Genomic DNA, 21,128 nt, shown 5'->3' with positions numbered 1-21,128 from the left:
GAGGTCAGTGTAGGCTGCAGGAATTGGGGGTGCTGCTGGCAATGAACAGAGCAGCACCAACCCCTCCTGTGAGTAAGTGATGTGCAGGATTTCTGGCGGTGTGTCATCAGTTGAACCTTTCTCCTCTTGCGGTCCTGAGGAAATGCTAGCCTTTATTTTAAATTGCATCTCTGTCATTTGGTGTGGACAAACCATCACTAAACAGACTGAGCCTGGCTGCCTGCAATTTGATGGGACTGTGGGACCTCTAAAATGTAGTTTGTTCACCGGCTGACTGCCCTGCCACTTGTGTGAAACTGCTCCATTCTTCCAAAATGGGCAAAGTCTTGCTGCTGCTAGGCAAGCAGTGTGTTGTTTCTTGAAGTACCTATTGCTTTATATCAAATACATTGATTATATATGTGTCAATAGTTTCAGCTCCTTTATCGTTTGTATAATATTGTTAATGTACTATAAATATTTTTTCTTACAGCCACCTTTTTGGAAAGATGGTTCCTCATTTGAACTCCTTTTCTGGCTTCCCTGTCATACTCCTGTACCATTGGTTGGGGACAACTTTATCTTTGAATCTGGAAGATCCCAATGTGTGTAGCCACTGGGAAAGGTAGTATTTTCTTTTGGAAAATATATTACACATTTATACATGGTAATGCTGATTGTAATAATTTTGTTTTGTTTCACTTGGCACATTCTAAATGATTGAAAGCTTTTACTTGAGAATGAACTGGGAAAAAAATTTTGTGTTACTGCACGGGCAAGGAAAGTTCATGGATAAGTAAAAGACTATTTCACACTGGGCTGAAATACAGTCATCTTTGCAGTAGGGGTTAGGATGCAAAAACCACTACAGTGGCACCAGCAATGTTACACAACCATCTGGGTACAAGAAGTGAATAAAAATAGCTTTTTTTCAATTTAAGTGAAAAGAAGCTTTTACATATGCAAAATATAATTAACCATATTGGAGTTTGGCCAAATTTGATTATGCTGATTCTTTCCTATTCAACATTCACAGAATCTGAATTAAGACTTGCTGCTTAATTTTTTTGATGAGGTTCAGAAATTTATACCATACAGAAAGAGATTAATCAATTTAGTTGGTCTGTTTGTTCTGTTTGTTTCACGTTAAGTGCAAGGAGAATGCCGCAATGGGCAGGAGAGGTTGAGCCACAAGCATTTGCTGTACTTCTTTTCTTGTGCAATGGTTATAGTAGTGAAACCAGGCCTTATGGTCTTGTTAGTATTATGATTATGCTTGTGATTGATCAGCTAGTCCCTGAGACACTCTAAGTGTTCACTCGAGGACATCAGTATTTCCTGCATCTAAGGTAAACTGTGGTTTATGTTTAATCACTGGGAGTGCTGCCAAGCCACTGTACCTTTATATGCAATTGTTATAGCTGAATCTTTACAAAGAAAATTGAAACTTGTATTTATTTTTTTATAAAGTCTCTCTCTAAAAAAAAAAAAAAAAAAATATACAGACTTTCCCCAGGAATTTATCTGAGTTTCATGTGAAGCATTTGGAGTGTCTGACCCTACTGTTGTGTACAAGTTGGCTTATACAACAATGTGTATGAAGTACTAAATACCTGTTTACAGTATTCAGGCATGTGCCTACGATGTTACTGGATGCTGCTCTATATTGCATATGCTTTGTTTACTGTTTTTATAGATAAAAGTGGTTTTGAGGGAAGCTACAATACAGTGAAAGCAAAATGGAGAACCCCCCCGAAATATAACTATTTACATCACATAATGTATTTTAGAACAAACTAATCCAAGCATGCCCATTTTGTTGCCTGAACTTTTTTCCTTCTTCTGCTGAGTCTCAGAAATGTGGAGGAAACTCCAAGGAAACTTGCTGAGAGCTCAGACTAGGCAAGAAAGCTGCGTAAGTATGGAAGAGTGAAACCCCAGATACAAGCTTTTTCCTGCTGCTGTCACTGGCGGCGCTATACACTTTACATAAATCTGCCCCCTAATGGAATGTTCTTTACAAATGAACTGCCATCAACAGCAGGAAGGGGTAGAGCATGCCCTGCCTCAAACAAATTGGGCAGAGCCTTAGACAAGCATCGGCACCCAACCAAGGTTTTGTCGGACTGGGTCAGACAGGTGGACAGATGAGGGATGCATGCCTTCATACGGACGTGGGAAAAACGGGAAGTTCTGTGCGGTTAAGAGTTAAGTGGAAGTGGGTCTGGATGTGTTTTCCCTCAGTGTAAGTGATGATGGTAGGAAGGGGAGGTTGTGGCTGTTACCCTGCAAAAGGTGCTAAGAGGTCAAAGAGGGCGTGAGTGAAAGTGAGTGGAAGCCAGACGGGCTACACAGTAAGTGTTTTGGCTGGTCCTGGGAATTAGTCCTACTGCAGAAACTTGCCATGCATTCCCCTGTTTTCTAAGCCCCTTGCGCAATCAAGGACTGGCTGACTGCCAGCACAAACAGCCTGCTGAAAAGTTTTCTAGGATGATTCAGTATTTTTCCCCTTTGCAGCAGGGCTCTGTTCCTCTTGCCCCACTGATGGCTCTGGAGGCTCTTCACTTCAAAGCATAGGTTTATTTCTAGGACACTGCGCTTATAATTTGGCAGAAAATAGTAATAGGACTTCAGAATAGTACTTCTGAAAAAAATAAGAAGTTTCTCTGTTGAAAATCAGCTGGTAAACAAAATAAGGTGGGGAGCTTAATATTTTATAATTTCCGATTGCTGAATAGACTGTTTGATTGCATACCTGTTGTATAATTTTTCAGTAATTATTACTGAGGTGTTTCTGTTCTAACACCCACTTAGTACCTGAATACCCTGGCAGGCCCTTCCACTAGGAAAGAAGGTGTTTTGCTATGGATACAGCTGCTGTTTTTAAAAGAAATTTCTCAGAAAATCCAGTGAGATTTTTCTATTTTGTATGGTAACAGAAGAAACCTTGTTTTCTGGCTCTTAACTATTTTTCCATCTTTCCGGTGATGTTAGGAAAAGTTTATTGCCACAGGAGAACACGTACTACACACTACTTCAGTTTGCTGCTCATTTGAGACACAGGTGTTTTGGTCTTTTTAAATTTAGGCTTACATTACCTTTCTTTAACTGTCTGATAGTACTATTTCATCAAGTGTACTACACAGCAGAGACATCGCGGCTCTCCGTGTATATGTTTTACTTTGCTTGGTGGAAGAAGCTTTCAGTTGATATCTTCATGCTGGTTCATGTTTAACTTGAACTTTCTGTGAGTTTCTGTTGCACTTGAGTATTTTGTTATATTTATTCCTTTCTATAGAAGGACTCTGTAAAAGACTTACTTAAATGGGAGTGTACCATAAAGGACTTCTCAGTAATCTGTCTGCTTTCTCCCTCTCTCTCCAGTTATTCAGTTACCGTGCAAGAGTCATATCCGCATCCTTTTGATCAAATTTATTACACCAGTTGTACTGACATCCTAAACTGGTTTAAGTGCACACGACACAGGTGATGTACAATTGTTAATATTGTCAAAATGCTGGTATTGTAGATATTTGTAAAGATCTTGTGTCTGTCAAAATCAAGCATGATATGTAGGAAATTTTAGCTATAGTGACTAGTCTGTCAAACTGCTATGGTCTGTGCCAACTGGAAAATGCTTGTCCAAGCAATGTCACATATGTTTTATTAGCAGGTCGGGGTGTGTCATCCCACGGAAAGCTAACAGAAAATGAACAGGTTGGGAAAAAGCGTGCAATGCACGAAATTAAATTCCCCAGACACTGCAAGGTATATTTGTTCAGAAATGTCCCTTGCTGATTGCAGCCTTATGTTACGGGGAAAGCATACGCTACTTGAAAGGAAAATAAAAAGATTTGTTAAAAGAAACTCCTTGTGCTTGCAGAAAGCAAGCAATGGGTGAGTGATTAAAAACTGGTGACAGCTGTAAAAAGCATTTTCCTCAAAGGAATATACCCATAAGTATGAAGCATCAGCAGTGGGAAAGGCTCCCTGGGGCACAGCAGCTGGAGGAGACAGGTCCGTACGGATAGTACGTACAAAGCAGATACCGAGTTCAAAGAGCGATTACACTTTGTTTACCTACAACACAATTTATACATGAGCTGTTCTTTGTTGGGAGTTCAGGCTGCCTGAGGTGTTGTGGGGATGTGTTTACTGCTTGGTGGAGAGCCTGGAAAGAGGGGGGGAGATTTATGGACCCAGTGAGGAGCAGAGAGGAGAGTGTGGTGAGAGAGCTCGCTTCTGATAAATACTAGTTACTCCTGTCAGAAGGAAGCTGTATTTTCTGCAGTTCTTGGTGGGTTTATGTGCTGATTTCTCTGTGTGCTGCTCGCCACTGCCCTGTGGGGCTGCACCCCCGGTGAGAGGCTGTGGCTACCCCAGAGGTCCGAGCTCTCCTCTGAGCCCTCCCATCTCTTGCCTTAACCAGAACTTCACTTCCCATGACATCTCTGCCCCTGGAAAACTGACTTACCTTTGGGAGGATGATCCCCAGAAATCTTTCCCTTGGAAACTGGTAGCTGCAACTGATTTGTATTGCCAGCCTTTAGCCTCCATAGGGATGCTAATGGCAAAGGCAGTGATGCGCTGGTTTGCCTATTAGTTAAGTAGCCAAAATCCTTAACTTTTTTTCCTGCTGTCTGGCCACCCATGGACATAAAGCCTATTGGGGAACCACTAGGACTCTTGAACTCAGCAATAGATAAATCAAGGTCTCTTTGAGCTTTTTTTCTCTCATCTTACTGATACCTGAATGGTTTTTAAAACATGTAAGAATATATATTGTTTTATTTCTGAACCATTATTGTATGTAACAACCATTCCTTCTTTTCTTCAGGATCAGTTACCGTACTGCCTATAGACATGGTGAAAAAACGATGTACAGGCGTAAATCCCAGTGCTGCCCTGGATTTTATGAAAGCAGGGAAATGTGTGTCCGTAAGTTTAGCTTCTTTTTTTGCTTTGAAATTCCATACATTTATCAGAGTGCTGGTTTGACTCCCCTTTGATGGGCAGTTGGTGGAAGCTGAGTTATGGGGGCTCAATTCTTCACCAGTGGTGCACATGCTGAAGTCAATTGGTTGAGGTCAACTGGTGCTGTGCATATGCAAATGAGAGGATAATTGGATCTCAGATGTCTAAGTAACCAGCCTTGATGTGATTCTAACTATTTATCATGTGGAAAATGCACAGCACGAGTGTCAGTGCATTTTCCAACACAGTGAATAAATACGAGGTTCAAAACCAGAAGGGAAATACAAGCTTTTTCTCCTAAGCATGGGCCCTGGTTGCTCCTCATGTTTAGCCTCTCTCACAGATACAGAGATCTGTAACAACTGTTTGAAGACAGCAGCACTTGCCCCTGTCTCCACATCTTCCTAAGTCTAAAGAGGGAAGAGCTGTGTCCAGAGCCTGGTGGTGGCCTTGGCTCAGCAATCTGTCTCTCTCTTGTACAGCCTTGTGCAGACCCGGGAAGGTCTGATTCTTAAAATGGTATTCATTCAAGAGCATAGTAGGAAGGCAGAATGAACATAGAGGATGTTTTAAACCATAGCCCTGGAAGTATATGGTTAGTAGTTTAACGTAGGGTTGTTGGAAGTCACGCAGCGGGTTGGGTAGCTAGATGCTTGTGTCGGCAGGACTTAGAGCAAGGAACTTGTGATAGGTAGGCAACTGTGAAGGGTAGCATATCCTTGGAGATGGGCAAATGTGTTGAGGTAAAAATGAAATTAATTCAGTAGTATTTCAAGTTATTTGTCCCTGCAAATGCACGTGCACAGCATGGACTGCAATAGTAAGCTGCAGAATTCAGGGAACCACATCTCTTCATGTTTTAATCTCCTTGAAAAACTGGGCTTATCATGGGAAATCTTTTGCCTGTAACATCATTTCTGACATTGACCTGTTTGTATACTTTTATTACTTTTAGGAGACAGAAAGGGCATGCATTATAGTGGAAAACTGCGATATCCATTCCTTGGTTTTGCTTCAGTTCTTCTAATAATGAAATCTAAAAAACCTGCAGAACCTTAACAATGTCAGAGGGACTGAGGTGGTATAGTTAATTTTTTTCTGGAAATCTGGGGCCCTGTAAGAGCGGACTGGTGAGGGGCTAGAGCCTCTGGACTGCAGGGGCTGCCCTTGGGCTTGCCGCCCAGTTTCTGAACAGGCGACCAATTGGCAAGCCTTGCCAAGAGAAAAAAGTGAAAAGCCCAGCTTATTAGGAAAGCCACAGCGTGTGAGCTGGTTTGGCGGCTGGTTTGGCTCCTCTCGTGTGAAGCTCTATGTCACGTCCCCGAGCCAAACCCCAGCTCAGCTGGTCTGTGTAGGGATCCCACCAGCATGCTCCCACCGCCCCAGAATGGGACCTGGACCAAGGCACATGCAAAAGGCTGGCTCTGTAATAGCACATTTTCAGCCTAACTCTCTAAGGCACGCTGCTTTACCTGGTGTTTTTTTCTCAGCAGAGAATAAGAAAAATGGAGATGTGTTCATTGCTTTGTTGTCTGCCTTACAGCTATAATGACAATGGTGAAGCATAGCACTCAGTATGGAGAAGCTTGTCCACTCAAGGTATGGAGAAGCTTGTCCAGGAAAACATTCTGTGAGATAACAGATAATAAGAGAGTTGCCATTGCCACCATATTTTGCAATCCAGTTCAGGAGATGGCGATGAAGTGGCTAAGTTTTTGGTCTTTACCGATAAGTGAGAGCCTAAAAATCAAGATCAGTATGTACATTAAATTTATTTTTTCAATACAAATGTGAAATAATTTCTTAATATGTGCCTTTCTGCTTGTTGTGAGGTGCATACTGGAAGTGATGGAGAGGATTTATTTGTATCTGTAGAAAATCATACCCTGTGAATATCATAACACATCACATTATCCTCATTTATATTTTTGTTTTACTGCACTTCCTGGAATTTGAAAATGCAGCAATAAGATCTTTGATTTAAACTGTTTTCTGCACATGAAAAAGTAAGGTCAAAATTATATTTTTAAAAACCATCTGAGATCAGATTGGCAATTTTTTTAACCTTTTTTATTCTTAACATGTGTGTATTAGACTTAGAACTATTTTCAAACTATGTTAGGTTATTATACAGCATATATGAATGATCATATTTAATTTTTTGATTAAGTAGTATAGTATACTTTGTGAAGTATATAACAGTTTGATCATGCGAGAAGCGTGATATGAGTCTTTTATGTGTTTACAGCTTTTACATAGCTATAGTATATGTAGTAAGTTCATTCTATATTAACATAAGTAATACTCAGAACCTAGTAAATTCAGATCATGTTGAATGTGCTAATTTTTTACTGTTATTACACAAAAAGATGCCAAATGCTGAAGCTCAGGACATACCTGCTCTGACTTTTGAACCAATTTGGAATTCCTCAGACTTCAAATTATGTAAAACTAAAGACCCTTCCATGGAGCTAACTTTGCATTTAATTGATTCGGTAATGGTTGACCCTGGAAGGCATGGAGACACCTTCAGTATTCATGGTCTTCAGCTGGAGCTGAGGGTTCAGGGCAAAGGAGGAGCTCAGTAGTTAATAGAAGACAGTAAATATTTCGTACTTTCCATTGTTTCAACCAGCTTTCTTTGTGGTGAACTTGTGCAAACTAGAGTAGATGATGCCTGCATACACTGTGATAATGCTAGTCCTCCGGTTTAACCTGGAAAGCAAGTGTGATGCTGTCAGCTGAGATCAAATGGTAAGGCACAGTGGTATGGGCAGGACTCTTCTCCTATGTCATAGCAGCAGCAATATCACTGGCAGAAAGCCAACACAAAATCTTTTTCTGCAAGAAAATGGCAACCACATTGAAAAACACACATGCACCTCCCCCCTTTTTTATATGCAAAGATAGAAGAGAATCAAAGCCATTTGAAGCGTTGTGGATATCTTCTTTGATGCTGTTGCTGCTCCACAACGTGCACAACATTTCCATTAGGGCAGTTTTGTTTTCCATGCAGTGTGGATTATTTTGTACTTAGTGGAGGATGTAGGATGCTTCTAAAAGGCTAAAATATTTGTGGTGCTGTTGGTGTTTTGTTGTTTGCTTGTTCCTTTATTTGACTTGTCAGTTGAGGAAGCTCAATTAAAAGTTCTACTGGTAGATGATTGCAGTATGACTCAACACTTGAGTGCATACAGTGATGAATTGAAATCTTGTGACTTTCTTTTTTAAAATGTGAATACTCACCAGTCAGTGTTCCCCTACAGAGGTAGTACTTACTAGTGGTAGTGCCCCTTCACTGCCTAAACGGGAAGAGAATTATTTGTCACTGCATAAAGAACTGTGACAATGTGCCAGCCTCATGTTGCTGAAGTCTGTAAATGTTGTATTCGCAAAGGAAAAGAATGACCAACAGCCAGAGAAAAGCGCTGGCTGAAATTTAAGTGAGGGGTCTTTTTGAGTCCTTTGGAGTCTAGTCTGAACAGATGAATTTGAATTCATCTTCGTATACAAGATTTCTGTGGAATTGTGACTCTAACTTCCATACTTGTTCCTGAAAACTTCCTGAAAGGTTTTCAAGCTACTCAGATACCTGCTTTTCCAGTGTTTCTGAGTTTGTTGAAATGATGCTGCATTTACATCACTATTAGTAAGCAACAAAGTGGCATCAGAAGTCAGCCTCCATCTGCAGCCCTTAGAAGCTTTTCGGGGAACCTCTTGGGGAAGTTTTAAATTATGATAATAAATATAATAGACACATCTTTTTTTGTGTGTAACTTTTGACCACTATAGATATATTCTCTTGCAGATTGAGCTTATTTTGGCAAGCAGTGTTCAGTCATGCTGAATAGAAAAATTATCCTGTGTTTTATTAGTTGTGCCATTTGGGTTTGTCTTCAGGTGGGTAAAAAATTATATTTTAATTTTAATTCCAACATTATATGGGGTCAGTACTTGGACTGTTTTATAAGCATGACGATGTCTGTTAGTACTTCCAGTGTTACCTTGGTTTGTGCCCTCCTCATTTAACTCCTGTTTATAAAGGTTATGAATAATGTGCAAATTTCTGACTTTGGTAGAGTAGACTAACTGGGGCTCAGGTGATTATTTATTTTTGCTCTTAAAAATTATAGTGGAGGTAACTAATGTTTAGATCTGACAGACTTTCTGAGGGGATCTGAATGCAGTTTGTATGTGGATACAAAGATAGAATCATTCTGTTAAGTTCTATAAAGAAACTTACTCCTGGCCTTAGAAAGTCCATACCAGGTTGAGCGATTGACTTAGTCTCTTATTGATTCTGAATAATTTACTGCCACTTATCTCCCAATATCAGTGGCAATCCCTAGGAGATTTGGCATATGTATGCTAGGCTGAGCTAGAGACTGACAAGTTTTTACAGAAAGTGCAATCTTCTGTTTTATTTTTTTTACATTTACAAAGTCCATTCAGTTTTTAGCATGTTTCTGAAATGAAAGAATTCAAAGACTTTAAGATTTCTTCTGGTGACTTTCTTGTAGATTGACATATATGCTCTAGTTCAGAAGTGGAAGTTGTATTTGGCACAGGAGTTACTCTGCTCAGCTGTAAGAGTTTAAGTAGGTACAGCAATGGAGTAGCAATCTGTGCACCGCAGGGGCTACGCTGGAGCCCATCAGCATATAAGTAGGCGTTTGAATTGCAATTTTCTCTTGAGCTGGAGCACCATCTCCCTCTCCTCATTGATATCAGTACAACGCGTGATCAGTGTTGGAAAGTGGCAACTTGACCTAAAATTGTATTGTACGTTCTATGCCTCTAGCATGACTGGCTTAATTCCCCTGGTATGAGCTCCTGTCATGCAGCTGTGGTGCTCAGGCATGTCTGCAGGGCATGTTGGCCAAGCCCTTGCCTCACATCACTTTCAGCTTGCTGTAATGATGGTGTCGATGGCCTGGGTGGGTTAACATATGTCTTTTCACATCAATTCACTTTGCTGAGCTTCCTCAGCAGGGCGTGTTCATTCAGCTGGTGATAAAAGTACCAGTGCCTGCAACTGAGGTGGGGACAGAGCTCAAGCAGCCTGGTGGACTTTTCTCCAGAGGATGGGGTGGCTCCTCGCGTGGTGCGGAAAGGGCTGCTACACGGAATTGCACATATGGCAGCAGATGCTTTATAGATACTACAAGCTGACTGATACTCTATAATCAGAAAGATTAAATCTACCTTTTTTAAGAAAATGAAAGGATATGATCCACTGAAATAGACCTGTAAGTTGGCCAAGGAAAGATTTTAGAGAAGATTTTGAAGGAAACATTAAGACACAGAAGAAAAGGGGAAATAAGATGTAAAAGGAGACATGCAAGAGTAATCTCAGACTACTTCTCATATGATAATTGATTTTTCCCTTACAAAGGAAGAATATACAACTTAGGCAATTTACTGCTGCCAGTGAATTTACATTGGTGCTTCTTTACACTGCTCAGTATCATAAAGACATCATGTTAAGTTTTTCACCTTCTCTTGCACATGAGTATTTTCTTATATCGTTTCCAGCAATTCCATAGAAAACCACGAGAAAATAGTTTCTCTGTCCCTAATGTCATTCATGTTGTTTGATGTCATTCAGCTTGTTTGAGTGCTTTTCATGTTGTCCTCACCTTACTTTTTTTTTATATATCATGTAGCAAATTTTGGTTCTCTTATTGTTCAGTGCAATTATTTTTTTCCAGATGCTGTCTCTTAGGGATGCTAACTAGGATTCAGTTGTCAAGAACCAGTTAGCCCATAAGGTGTCCAGAGAATAATTTCTTTTGGTTACAGAATAGGCTTTTATGTATATCCCAAAAGAAATCATTCTTTGATCAGATACATTTTGGGGCATTAAGAAACTTAAAAGAAAAAAAAAAGAAATACTAGGTATCTTTAATTCTTTTGTATGTCTTGAACATTTTTTAAAACATTCTTGGCTTTAATTTAGCTTCTTCAAAGTACAGAATTGCCTGTACCCTTTCTTTGAGAAAGAAATTTGTGTATTTGTATGCCATACATATATAAAACTTTAACTGGTCTTAACTGGATTTATTTGGAAGCAGCAATACTTACATTGCACAACTTCCTTTGGTGGTGCTTATCCCATATTTCTTCATCATTAGAATCAGCAGAGTTTTGGCTGTCAAAACCCTTGACATTGTTACCTATAGGTAACTTCTATAGAGACTTAGTAGTGGTAGCCTGTTTTGAAGAGTTCTACTTGATTTATGTTCTGCTACTGGAAAACTGAAACACCACTTCAGTGGCTGGAGGGAAGCTACTGTTGGTTTATACTGCTGTGGCTAAGAAAAGAATATAGCTCTAATATGTGAGATGACTCTGTACTGCAAACACTCTGACCCGAAGTTTCACCTGTTGTACATTTGTTCTAAGGCAACTCTATTTTATTATTGGAAGCAATTGATGATGATTTGCACAGTGCCATGGTGTGTGCTGTTACATAGGGATTGTAGGAATGACCTATATGCTCAGTGTGACGTGAGGGGTAGTGCAAGGAGATGTTCAAAAAGCTGCTTCTGTACCTCTCTCTGGGTCCAGTTTCTTACAACACTTTGATTTTTGGGGTTTTTTTTTGTTTGGTTGGTTGGTTTTTGAGGCATACAGAGTATGCAACGGAATGTTGTTTTCTTGTATTTAGCTTTAGTGCTCAGGAATTTGGGTTGGGTATGTTGGTATTCGCTAAGTTACTCATACATGTGTACATGCAGAGATGTGTATGCATACAGCTACTGTCTGTTGTCTTATGGTTTACTAGCAAGGTTTTTCACACATTTCATTTAGGGAGAGCTTCAGTGCCTAAGGCAGCACTTACTAGGCAAGAATCATCAAAAGGTGCAAGTAGTTCATGTCTAGTTACAAGACTAATGGAAAATTGTGATATATTATTTAAAGTCATTCTTTTCATAATAAATAAATAGAGAACAATGAAGTAGCTTTGTATTAATATTTTGTATCCTCTAACATTTAAAAATTCATATTCTCCCTGTTGATTTCTAATGAAGTTCATTTTAATGTACACCTGAAAAGTAGCTTATTAGAAATAAAAGTTGAGAATGAGAATTAAAGGCTGTAGAATGATGCAATTAATGGCTGTGATCCCAGATAACCAAAGATGATAATAATATATACGACTGATCTCTGTGTGGCTTTCTATCTTTTTGGCCACACAAAGATGACTAACATGCTTTGTCATGTTTAATTAGGAAAAAACCAGGACATTTTGCAAGTGTTTTTCCTAATTACTGTAGAGCATTTTCAATCCATTCGGAACCAAAATGATTCACATGAAGTCCCATTAAATTCCTTGTAAACACCACTTTTGTCTTTTTTCCATCATTCACCTTGTATTCCTTGGTATACCGATCAGATTCCTGTTGTAGTTTCTCTGGAACTGTTGGTACAGAGAAAATTCCCATCCTGTGCACATTTTTTAAGTTTTATTGTTGTTCAAACTAGAAGGAAAGTATTACAATGTATATATTTTTGAAAGCTAAGGGTATTTAATGTTGACTGTGATACCAGGAAACTGTTGCTCCTTGCAGATTCTTCCTCTTCAGTGTATTGTATTCTGAGTCACTTATGTTGATGTGCTGGGTATCAATACCATTTCAAGTTTTTCTTAAAAGTTTCAAATAAAAGCTCTATCTCAAAGTAAGCCTTAACTGTAGAAACAAATGCTTGCAAATCATTAAAAAAAATTATAAAGAAAAATTTCAAGCATCTCTGGTTAGCACTTAGAATAAAGGTTGCAGCGGTTCATAGGGTTTGTATCTCGTACCTTACATTAATCATCACTGTTCTGCTTCATTTGAGCTGTGCAACCATTCAAAAAAAACAATATTAAAATACTGATGTGTTGCAAGTCACATTTTATCCATACTGTTGCAAGAGAATTCCTCTTCATGCATGCAGAAGTGTTCCCCTCTTTTCTTGGCATGAGGGTTTGCTTCAGAGAATCACAGGTTGGTTGAGGTTGGAAGGGACCTGTGGAAGTCATCTTGTCCAACTTCCCTGCTTAGGCAGGGCCACCTAGGGCCTCTTGCCCAGGTCCATGTGCAGATGGGTTTCCAACCTATATCATGCTATGTATCTTGTTTTCATTATATGTGGAATATTTTCTCTTTGTTAAATACAAAAGTATTTGAGTAGTACTGGCATGGTTTTAGTTGGAGCCTTCAAACATAGGAGGAATGGAAGAGAATGAAGCAAGAAAATTTATTTTGTGGCAATGCCATCAAACTTTAATACACTAATGTTTATTTTGCTTTTAAAAGATATTTGAGTTATGAAAGATCTGGAATAGGAATAAGTTTAGAATATTTGTGCCAGTGCTAGGCGTTTTTCTCTAATTCTTCTTTTATTTCCTTCCCTGGCAGCTCATTGCGCTGATAAATGTGTCCATGGTCGCTGTATTGCTCCCAACACCTGCCAGTGTGAGCCTGGCTGGGGAGGACCCAACTGCTCCAGTGGTGAGTTTTCACCTGCCTCCGCCCGTCTGCTGCTCTTTCCATGGCATTGTCCTCTCTTCCAGGCAGATTATCACCCGTCCTGTGCTTGGGCTCCTGCTTTCTGGCCAGGGGGTTGTTCTGAGTTATCACGTTGCTCTGCGTGACCTGATTTTTCTTCATTTACTTGCAGACAATGTTACCCTGTAGCAGCACTAAATGTCATGAGGTATTTTGTGTTCAGAAATGTGCCAGGTAATACAGAACTTAGTTTCTGGGGTAAAGTAGATAAAATTGTATTTTAAGTGCAAGAGAATCTCTTAATTTTTTATTTTCCCTAATGCGTAAAGAATGATGGTGCCAAGTCATGTTTAAAAGCTGTAAGCAAAGCTCATTCCTCACAACCCTCTCCTCCTTTTTCACTCTGCTGCTAACTTGTCCTTTTTTCCCCTCACTGTGTGCCCCTCTTGCATTCTGAGTTGCTCCCTGTCTGCTCAGTCTCTTTCCATTTTGCTCTCGCTTACTAATCACGTTTCTCCAACTTTCTGCTCCTTCCCCTTTGCTGTGAGGGTGTGTGCAAGGAGGCAAGGGGGGCAAGAGAGGAGCACTGAGGACGCACGCAGTGGGAGGCCGGGGCAGGTCTGGCACCTTCCCTGCTAGGCGTGCGGGTGCAGTCAGATTAAACCCAGCGAGTGGGTGGTCATGCTTAATAAAGAAATTAGGAAGATCAAGGCCATCGCACGCTTGACACAAGAACATACCAAGATGTCAAAAACATGAAGTGAAATAGTAAAATAGTATCAGTTCGTGACCTTTTTAGCCATTGCTATTTTTTAGATGCTTTGAGTGTAAAACCAGGCGCCGCAGGCTGCAATAAGGCAGTAAGGTCTGGACAGAGGGCAGAAACCCCTCAGAGGCAGGGCTGGCGTGTTTGTTCACCATCCCTCTGTCAAAGGTAATAGTTTGTGCACACCATTATTTTTTCTTCCCTTTGCCTGAAAAAGAGTTTCCCAGAGAAATTTTTGATTTTTTTATTGATTATATTTTGTTACTTACTCCATCTTTCTGTTCCCCTTTGTAAGGTCTTTAGAAATGTAATGTTTAGGCTAACATTGCAACCACATACTTCATGGCAATCCAGTTCAAAGTGGGTCGCTGCTAGTGGCTGTCCATTAGAAAGGAACATATTTTAGTCAACAATAAAAGAAAAATCTTTATAATTTAAATTTCACAGACCATATAAAATTCTAATTCATAAAGCAGAGCTTGACGTCTTGCAAAGATATTATGCCACTAGTTTACTTAGTACAGCATTTCTATAAAAATAACAACTGTGGAAAACCTGGATCATCAGCAGGACAAAACTAATATGGTTGTATTTTCACCCTCATTTTTTTTCACTTAGCAAAACCAGAGAAATACTCTTCTTATTTTCAGACAAGGTGCTATAGTGACTCTTCATCTGGAACTGATCTGTTGTTCAGGCAGCATATTTTGTGAAATTTGTGAGAGAGAGAATCAAAATAATTAATAGTAAATTACATGAGGAAGAACTTAACCATTTAAAATTATTACATTTGTTGTGTAGTCTTTGTGTATGCTTACATGTGATTCTTTTCATAAACAGCCTTAAAGAAACAGCAAGTTCTGCATAAGGCATAAAACTGATCTATAGCAATGCAATGTTACTGTAATACTGATCTTAATCTAGTGTGCTGAATTGTCAAAAGAAATTTGCAAAAAATGTTCTTTTTCTTTCTGGAAGCCTTACATATCGAGCTCTTTCTTTTGTAACTAATAAAACGTGCAGAAGAAACGTGTTATCACTAGACAATATAGAATGGAGAAATACTACTATTTATTGAGTTTTCCAAGTTCAAAACTCACTGAAAAGGGCACTTTAGGTGAGACAGGAACCTCTAAATCTGTCTTTGGAAATAATCCTTCCTCTCACAGGATTTTCTAGAGCCTTATTTCCCTTACCTGTCTGGTATAATTCATTTTGAATACATGTGCAGCTCTTTTCCTCAGCTTCTTCCTCAGTTGGTTGCCTTTGATTGCTTGTCACAGCAGCCTCAGTAGCAAAAAACACTTTCTGGTGTGCGTACACAACAGGCCAAAGCTGAAAGAGCCTTTGTTCATGTACCTTTGAACAGTGTGACCTCTGGAGAGGTTGGCGATCCTCTAAAAGCTTCTGCCTAACGTTAGGGCTGACTGGAACTGCCGAAATTTGTTTTGGATCGCGAGTGTAGTCCTAGGAGAAGGGGGGAAGGCTGAGGAAGAGGATGTTTTTGTGTGTGTGCTACAGGGACATTTGTTTTGGCATTTATGCCCTTCCATGCGGACAAACTTAAGAAAGATGTTGCTTTCACCAGATTGTCCTTCTGAGCCTGAGTGCTGCTGTTTGTTGCTAGCTGCGCCTGATCCCCTTATCTGCGCGTCTGAGAGCTACAGCGCGGATCAAATTGAATTGAAGGGCAGTGGGTAGTGTTGGAAAGACAGTAAGCAATAGGGTTGTGGCTATCTGGCACTGTTTTATTCTTGCTTGCCCTACATAGGAGATTTTCGTATTTTGCTTTCAGCTGTATTTTCTGCATGATCCCCAGCTTGATCAGTTTCAGTAACGGAAAGGTACAATGTGATAAAATGGAGACATTCTTCTTTTTTAATTAATCATTTTGTTGATACAGCAAGTTATTAATGCAAGAAAAATACATGCAGCTTGCCATACTGTAATAATTTCTATCATATAAACATCTTAACTATGTAACTATTTAACTGAATAATGGAGAAGGAACAATGATTATAAGGCAGGCCAGTATCTTTTTAAGGCAGACACTCACAGATTTAATGGCTACTGATGACCAAATAAAAGACTGTGACTGAAAGGGAGGGATTATTCTCCAAGTGTGAGATATTAGGCAAACTTCCAGATTTAGTAATCTGTTCATTTTCACGGACACAAACATGTCAGAAGCAACTGTTCTACCTAAGCACTGAACTTCTTATAAAACTGCAGAATTAAACTTTTTCTGCCAAAGTATTACCTTTTCTCCATTAGGATTGATTATTCTCCTTACAAAGGAATTTAATCTGTAAGTATCTGAGAACAGAGTTAGTCCTATTGCAACATCTGTTCATCTGCCAACCCCCAGCTTGATTTTATCTGTTGTTTCTCAGTTGTATTTACCCAGTGTGTTTAAAATAAAGTTTTAAATGATATGCCACAGTTTCTATGTGACAGTGGCTTTCTGGGTGGTAATTGCAGACAAGTGCTTCCTTAAATGCTGTAATATTCCCTCCAAAAATGACAGAGTGGTTGCATGGACTAAATCTGTGCATTGTGTTTCCTCCCCTGTCTTTGCATACCACTGTGTGCTGTCGCCTAATAACCTTTCTAGGGGCTAAACATTTTGGGAGACTCCCATTTCCTTTTGGAGCAATCATTACCTCCTTTTTGTGATGATGACTCTTATCCAATTCCTAATAGCCCAGGTCCGTGGGTGCTCTCAGTTTAGGGAGAAGAGGGATAAAGATTTGACTACTGAGGCTATCCTCTTTCAGTGCTTAATTGTAGCCCAACCCACAACTCTCCTCTTTATTGCAACCTCTGCCTTTCTGAAAACCTTACATTCCACCTGAGAGGAAAATAGGACTGGATCTATTCTTCTGTTAGTAAAACCTGAGTGGTCGTCTCAGAATTTGGCTAATTAAATAGTATGTCCTCGGGGAACATTTCCTGTGTGAGATGTATTTTTTCTTCAGGCCTTTTCTTTTTAGTTAAAGGAAATATACTGTATTAGGCAGTGTTTGGTTGCATTGACTTTCAGTGGATGGGTGAGGGAGGTGATGAAGGAGATGATGACAACATACGTATATCTGAAAAGAAATACTACTTGGACTGAGAGATGGCTCATTTGCAGAATTCTTCCATTCTAGCGGCAGAGATGACAGTCATGTGAAACAAGTTATTCTAATACAGGTTTATTGACCAAACACGGTAGTCAGGTCAATGATGGATGAGTGGACAGAAGACATGTTGAACCTGTCCCTTGGAGCGAGCGAATCAGCACAACCAGCGTGCTGTCAGCACCCCTTCAAAGAAATGTTGGTGAACTTCAGGAGTGCAAGTTGATCGGTTCTGGGCTGGGGACAAGGACAAAATCTAGAAAAAAGGAAACAGTGGTAAAGATAGGTATGTTTGTAGATTAAATATGAAAACAAATAAATTTTATTGAAAAACAAAAAAACCAACACAACCTTTCTCTCCTGAACTGGATTATTGTTTATATCTAATTTTTAATTTGCACGTGTCAGGTTAGATTGTTACATGTTACAAGGGCATTTTTGACTACAGGTTGTGTATAAAGCAGTCTTTTGTAAAAGTTGCTGCACGTAGTGATACTTGGCTGTCTAGATGTGTAGAGATGATCAAACCATGTTTTACATTTGTAGATTATGGTTTCTGCTTGTTTTCTGCTCACGCTCTTGTAACAGGATTTGATGTAATACATAATATATAGACCTGATTGTCAGTTTTGAGTGAGCGTGATACACATGCAGCCCATCATGGAGCCCCACTAAGCAATCAGGACATTCACTTTGTTTTTCTTCTCATGCCTAGTAGTCCACAAATAATTCCTTCAAAATCAATAGGACACTTTATGAATAAGCTGGAGCAGAGGCAAAAGGCCAAAATCAATATTTCACTGATTCGTCTGCAAAGGTTATAGCCTTCGTGTTGCCCCAGCTGGCCTGAGTAGTAAGGCAAACAGGAATGACATGGTTTTGGTTTGTGACAAGTATGTTAGGATTTTTTTTGTGGAAATGTGAATAGGCATTTTCTGGTTTTATTGTATTTAAGTAATTTGAGATTTGTTTGCATCACTGGATTTTAATTTGTAATTTTATTCTGTTGGTGATTAATAGAATTTCATTGGGACTATGCTCTGAGGGCTTGGGGGTAGAGCAAGTGGCACTAAGGCATAATTTGGCTCCAGGGTTTTACAAAGCATGAGAAGAGAACTGGCTTTCTCCTTAATACACTAAGGTGACGTTTAAAGCTGGCATCTCACAGCAACATCTTCTTACCTTTAAATGCACTAGTTAAGGAAACTTTTAAGGTACAGTAGCTCCGCCGCTGTCAGATTTCCTTTACTGTCACGGATGTTTGCAAAGTTCGCAAATTCCACGAAAATCTCACTGTTTTCTTCATGGGACTTGGCAGAGGCAGAATGTGGCAGAAACTGGATCCCTTGGCATAGCTTTGTGTGAGACACTCACGTGAGTTACAAGCACTGCCAGTTTCCCAGTGGAGCTTATAATTAACATTAACCCTGCAGAGGTGGATGTGTGACTGTTTTCCACAGGCACACTTGCACCCCAGATGAAACAGCCCCCTTGGTGTGGGTACCAGGCAAGGTGCTTGGGAGCATCTCATGAGTCTTGAATTCAGCTTCTTTGACCAAAGGCATTGCTTTCCTTTTTGTTTGTTGAAAGTGTTTTGACCAACAGAGCTTGCAAGATACACTTAGAGAGCTAGCTCATCCTTAAGTTTTCCGAGCCATTCAACAGGCTGTAGAAATACGTTCTGGTTTTAACTGCATGCTTGCATGAGAAAGGCTTGATTCCCAGAACTGAGAAACTGCTAGACACACAAGTGAAACTGCAGAGTATCCTGACAGAGCTATTGCTTTCATGGAAAATGTAGAGAAAAGCTCGTTCAAGTAATGCAGAACTGCCCCCTGCTCTGGCTCCCAAATGGCCACATGTGCAAATGCATCCTGTTAGCAAAAGTGATATCAGGTCATAAGCAGTCTTAAATTTAACCTTTACTTGTTACATGTGTCTTCCCCGTGCTCTTTAGAATCATAGAATCATAGAATGTTTTGAGTTGGAAGGGACCCCTAGAGGTCATCTAGTCCAACCCTTTACTACCCTTAATTATTCTTGTAACTATTACTTTTGTAATTCCCGTAACTGACTTCTCTTCAGTTTTGCCAGCTGAACTCTTTATTTTCTCCTCTAACAAAGCTGAATATCAATGGGTTGGGAAACTAACCCAGCAGCAAGTTAGATCAGGTGCAAATAGGGAAAACAGGTATTAATGGAAGTCACCATTGCCTTCATTGTTGACAGAGTCACTACAGTGTCTCTGTAGTAGGTGGTATCAAAATTCTCAGGGGTACATAGCAGCTGTGCTTTCCTAGAGTTCAGTACAATGATGTATTTGAAATTACACTATTCTTATGTTTAATGTAATTTCTGTCCTGTAAAGCACTTTGGTTTTGAAGTTCTAGGGAAATTAATAGAATTTATGGACATGCTTCAGTGTTTTGCTGAATTACAGTTCCAATCTTTAAGCAAAAGCAGAAACAAAAATATGTTTTCTAGAAAAGCGAGTTATTAAATCTACTTATGTTGAGATTTACTGAAGGAAAGCATTGCAGTAAATGGTGATAGTTGTATTGATTTGTAAACCCTTTCTGGATCAGAGATGCTTTTCATTTCTGCTTTTCACCATTTCATAAACTCAGTAGATTTGTGGTGTTTACCTAAGTTGATTTCTTGAATAATATCTGTGTAATTTTTCTTTTGTTCTAGTAAAGTGCAAAAGTATTTTTAGTATTGGTTTAATTTCAATCTGCCTTATATATTGGCAGACTTATGTTTTGTCAGTGGTTCACTTAGCAGGTTTTCAAGGATGTGAGGAATAACATTTGTTGCTAATTTCAAAATTAAGATGACCTTCAAGTCATTGCAAAAAAGGAAAAAGGCCAATTTATGGTCACACAAGAAGATCTGTGCAAAATCAGGATCATGGGCAACAGTCCATTTTATGCATACAGTACAATCAGACTCTTACAATTTTGTAATTTTTCCTGCAATAGTGATTATTTTTAACAGGTTTTGTCAGTAGTAAGATAAAATGAACACCAAGAGCCATCTGTGTGTTTTCCTTAGCAATTATCCAACCCTGTGTTCTGATGTCCAAAGCACTTTAAAGAGTCTTCTGAAATTTATGGCATGTGAAAGGCATATAGTTCCAGTCTTTTATAGGATCTGAAAAACACATTTACATTGTTCTTCCACTTCACGGATCAAAAGGCTTTTACAAAGTAAAAAAGAAAAATCCCTAAATTAAATTAAAGCTTAGCATTTTGAATAAAAGTCCTTTCTTATACAGAAAACAAAAAGTAAGAATGAAAAATATGCCACAGGGTAAAAAGCCTACAGTATAACAAATAAAATCAGATAGAAACAAAAGACTCAAAGAAAATCTAGATTTAATAGAAAGTGTGTTTGGAAAAAAACCCACTACTGTGCATTTCTGTGTCTGGGATGTAGGTAAAATAAGTATTTTACTAAAAGGCATTGATATTTTATAATTATTATAAATGATTCTCTAAAGAAAAAAATATTTCTTTTCTGATATGCATGTGCATATATTTTCATAACACCCTGAGGTGACTAGGACAGACCATATAAAAAAATACATGGAGAATAATCTCTATTTTTTTAAATAAGACTTTGAAGGTTTTCTAAAGGATGTTTTTATTCTACTTTTCAGAATAGCTGGCTTTGTTTTGTGGCTTTTTTGGTTCATGTATGAGATTTCTGTTGACCATGTTCCACATTTACTGTCTTGCAATCCAGGCTGAGATACAGGTTGATGTCACTAGGGGCTTAATGCATCTT

At 39.2% G+C, this 21,128-nt stretch overlaps 1 protein-coding gene across 2 annotated transcripts in view; it reads left to right on the top strand.

Annotated features, from left to right (window-relative positions):
- The first annotated feature begins 488 nt into the window (after positions 1-488).
- Positions 489-21,128, top strand: part of MEGF10 (multiple EGF like domains 10) — a 74,907-nt gene continuing 54,267 nt past the window's right edge. For both annotated transcript variants that reach the window (XM_035888695.1, XM_009648956.1), the window contains exons 1-4: positions 489-604; positions 3,364-3,465; positions 4,817-4,917; positions 13,362-13,454. In XM_035888695.1, the coding sequence (XP_035744588.1) occupies positions 489-604; positions 3,364-3,465; positions 4,817-4,917; positions 13,362-13,454 (412 nt within the window). The remainder of the gene's footprint in view (positions 605-3,363; positions 3,466-4,816; positions 4,918-13,361; positions 13,455-21,128) is intronic.

Source organism: Egretta garzetta, unplaced genomic scaffold, assembly GCF_000687185.1.
Source record: "Egretta garzetta isolate BGI_Z169 unplaced genomic scaffold, ASM68718v1 scaffold541, whole genome shotgun sequence".
Lineage (NCBI taxonomy): Eukaryota > Metazoa > Chordata > Aves > Pelecaniformes > Ardeidae > Egretta > Egretta garzetta.
The sequence above is the reverse complement of the archived record's forward strand: the minus strand, read 5'-3'. Positions and strand labels throughout refer to the sequence as shown.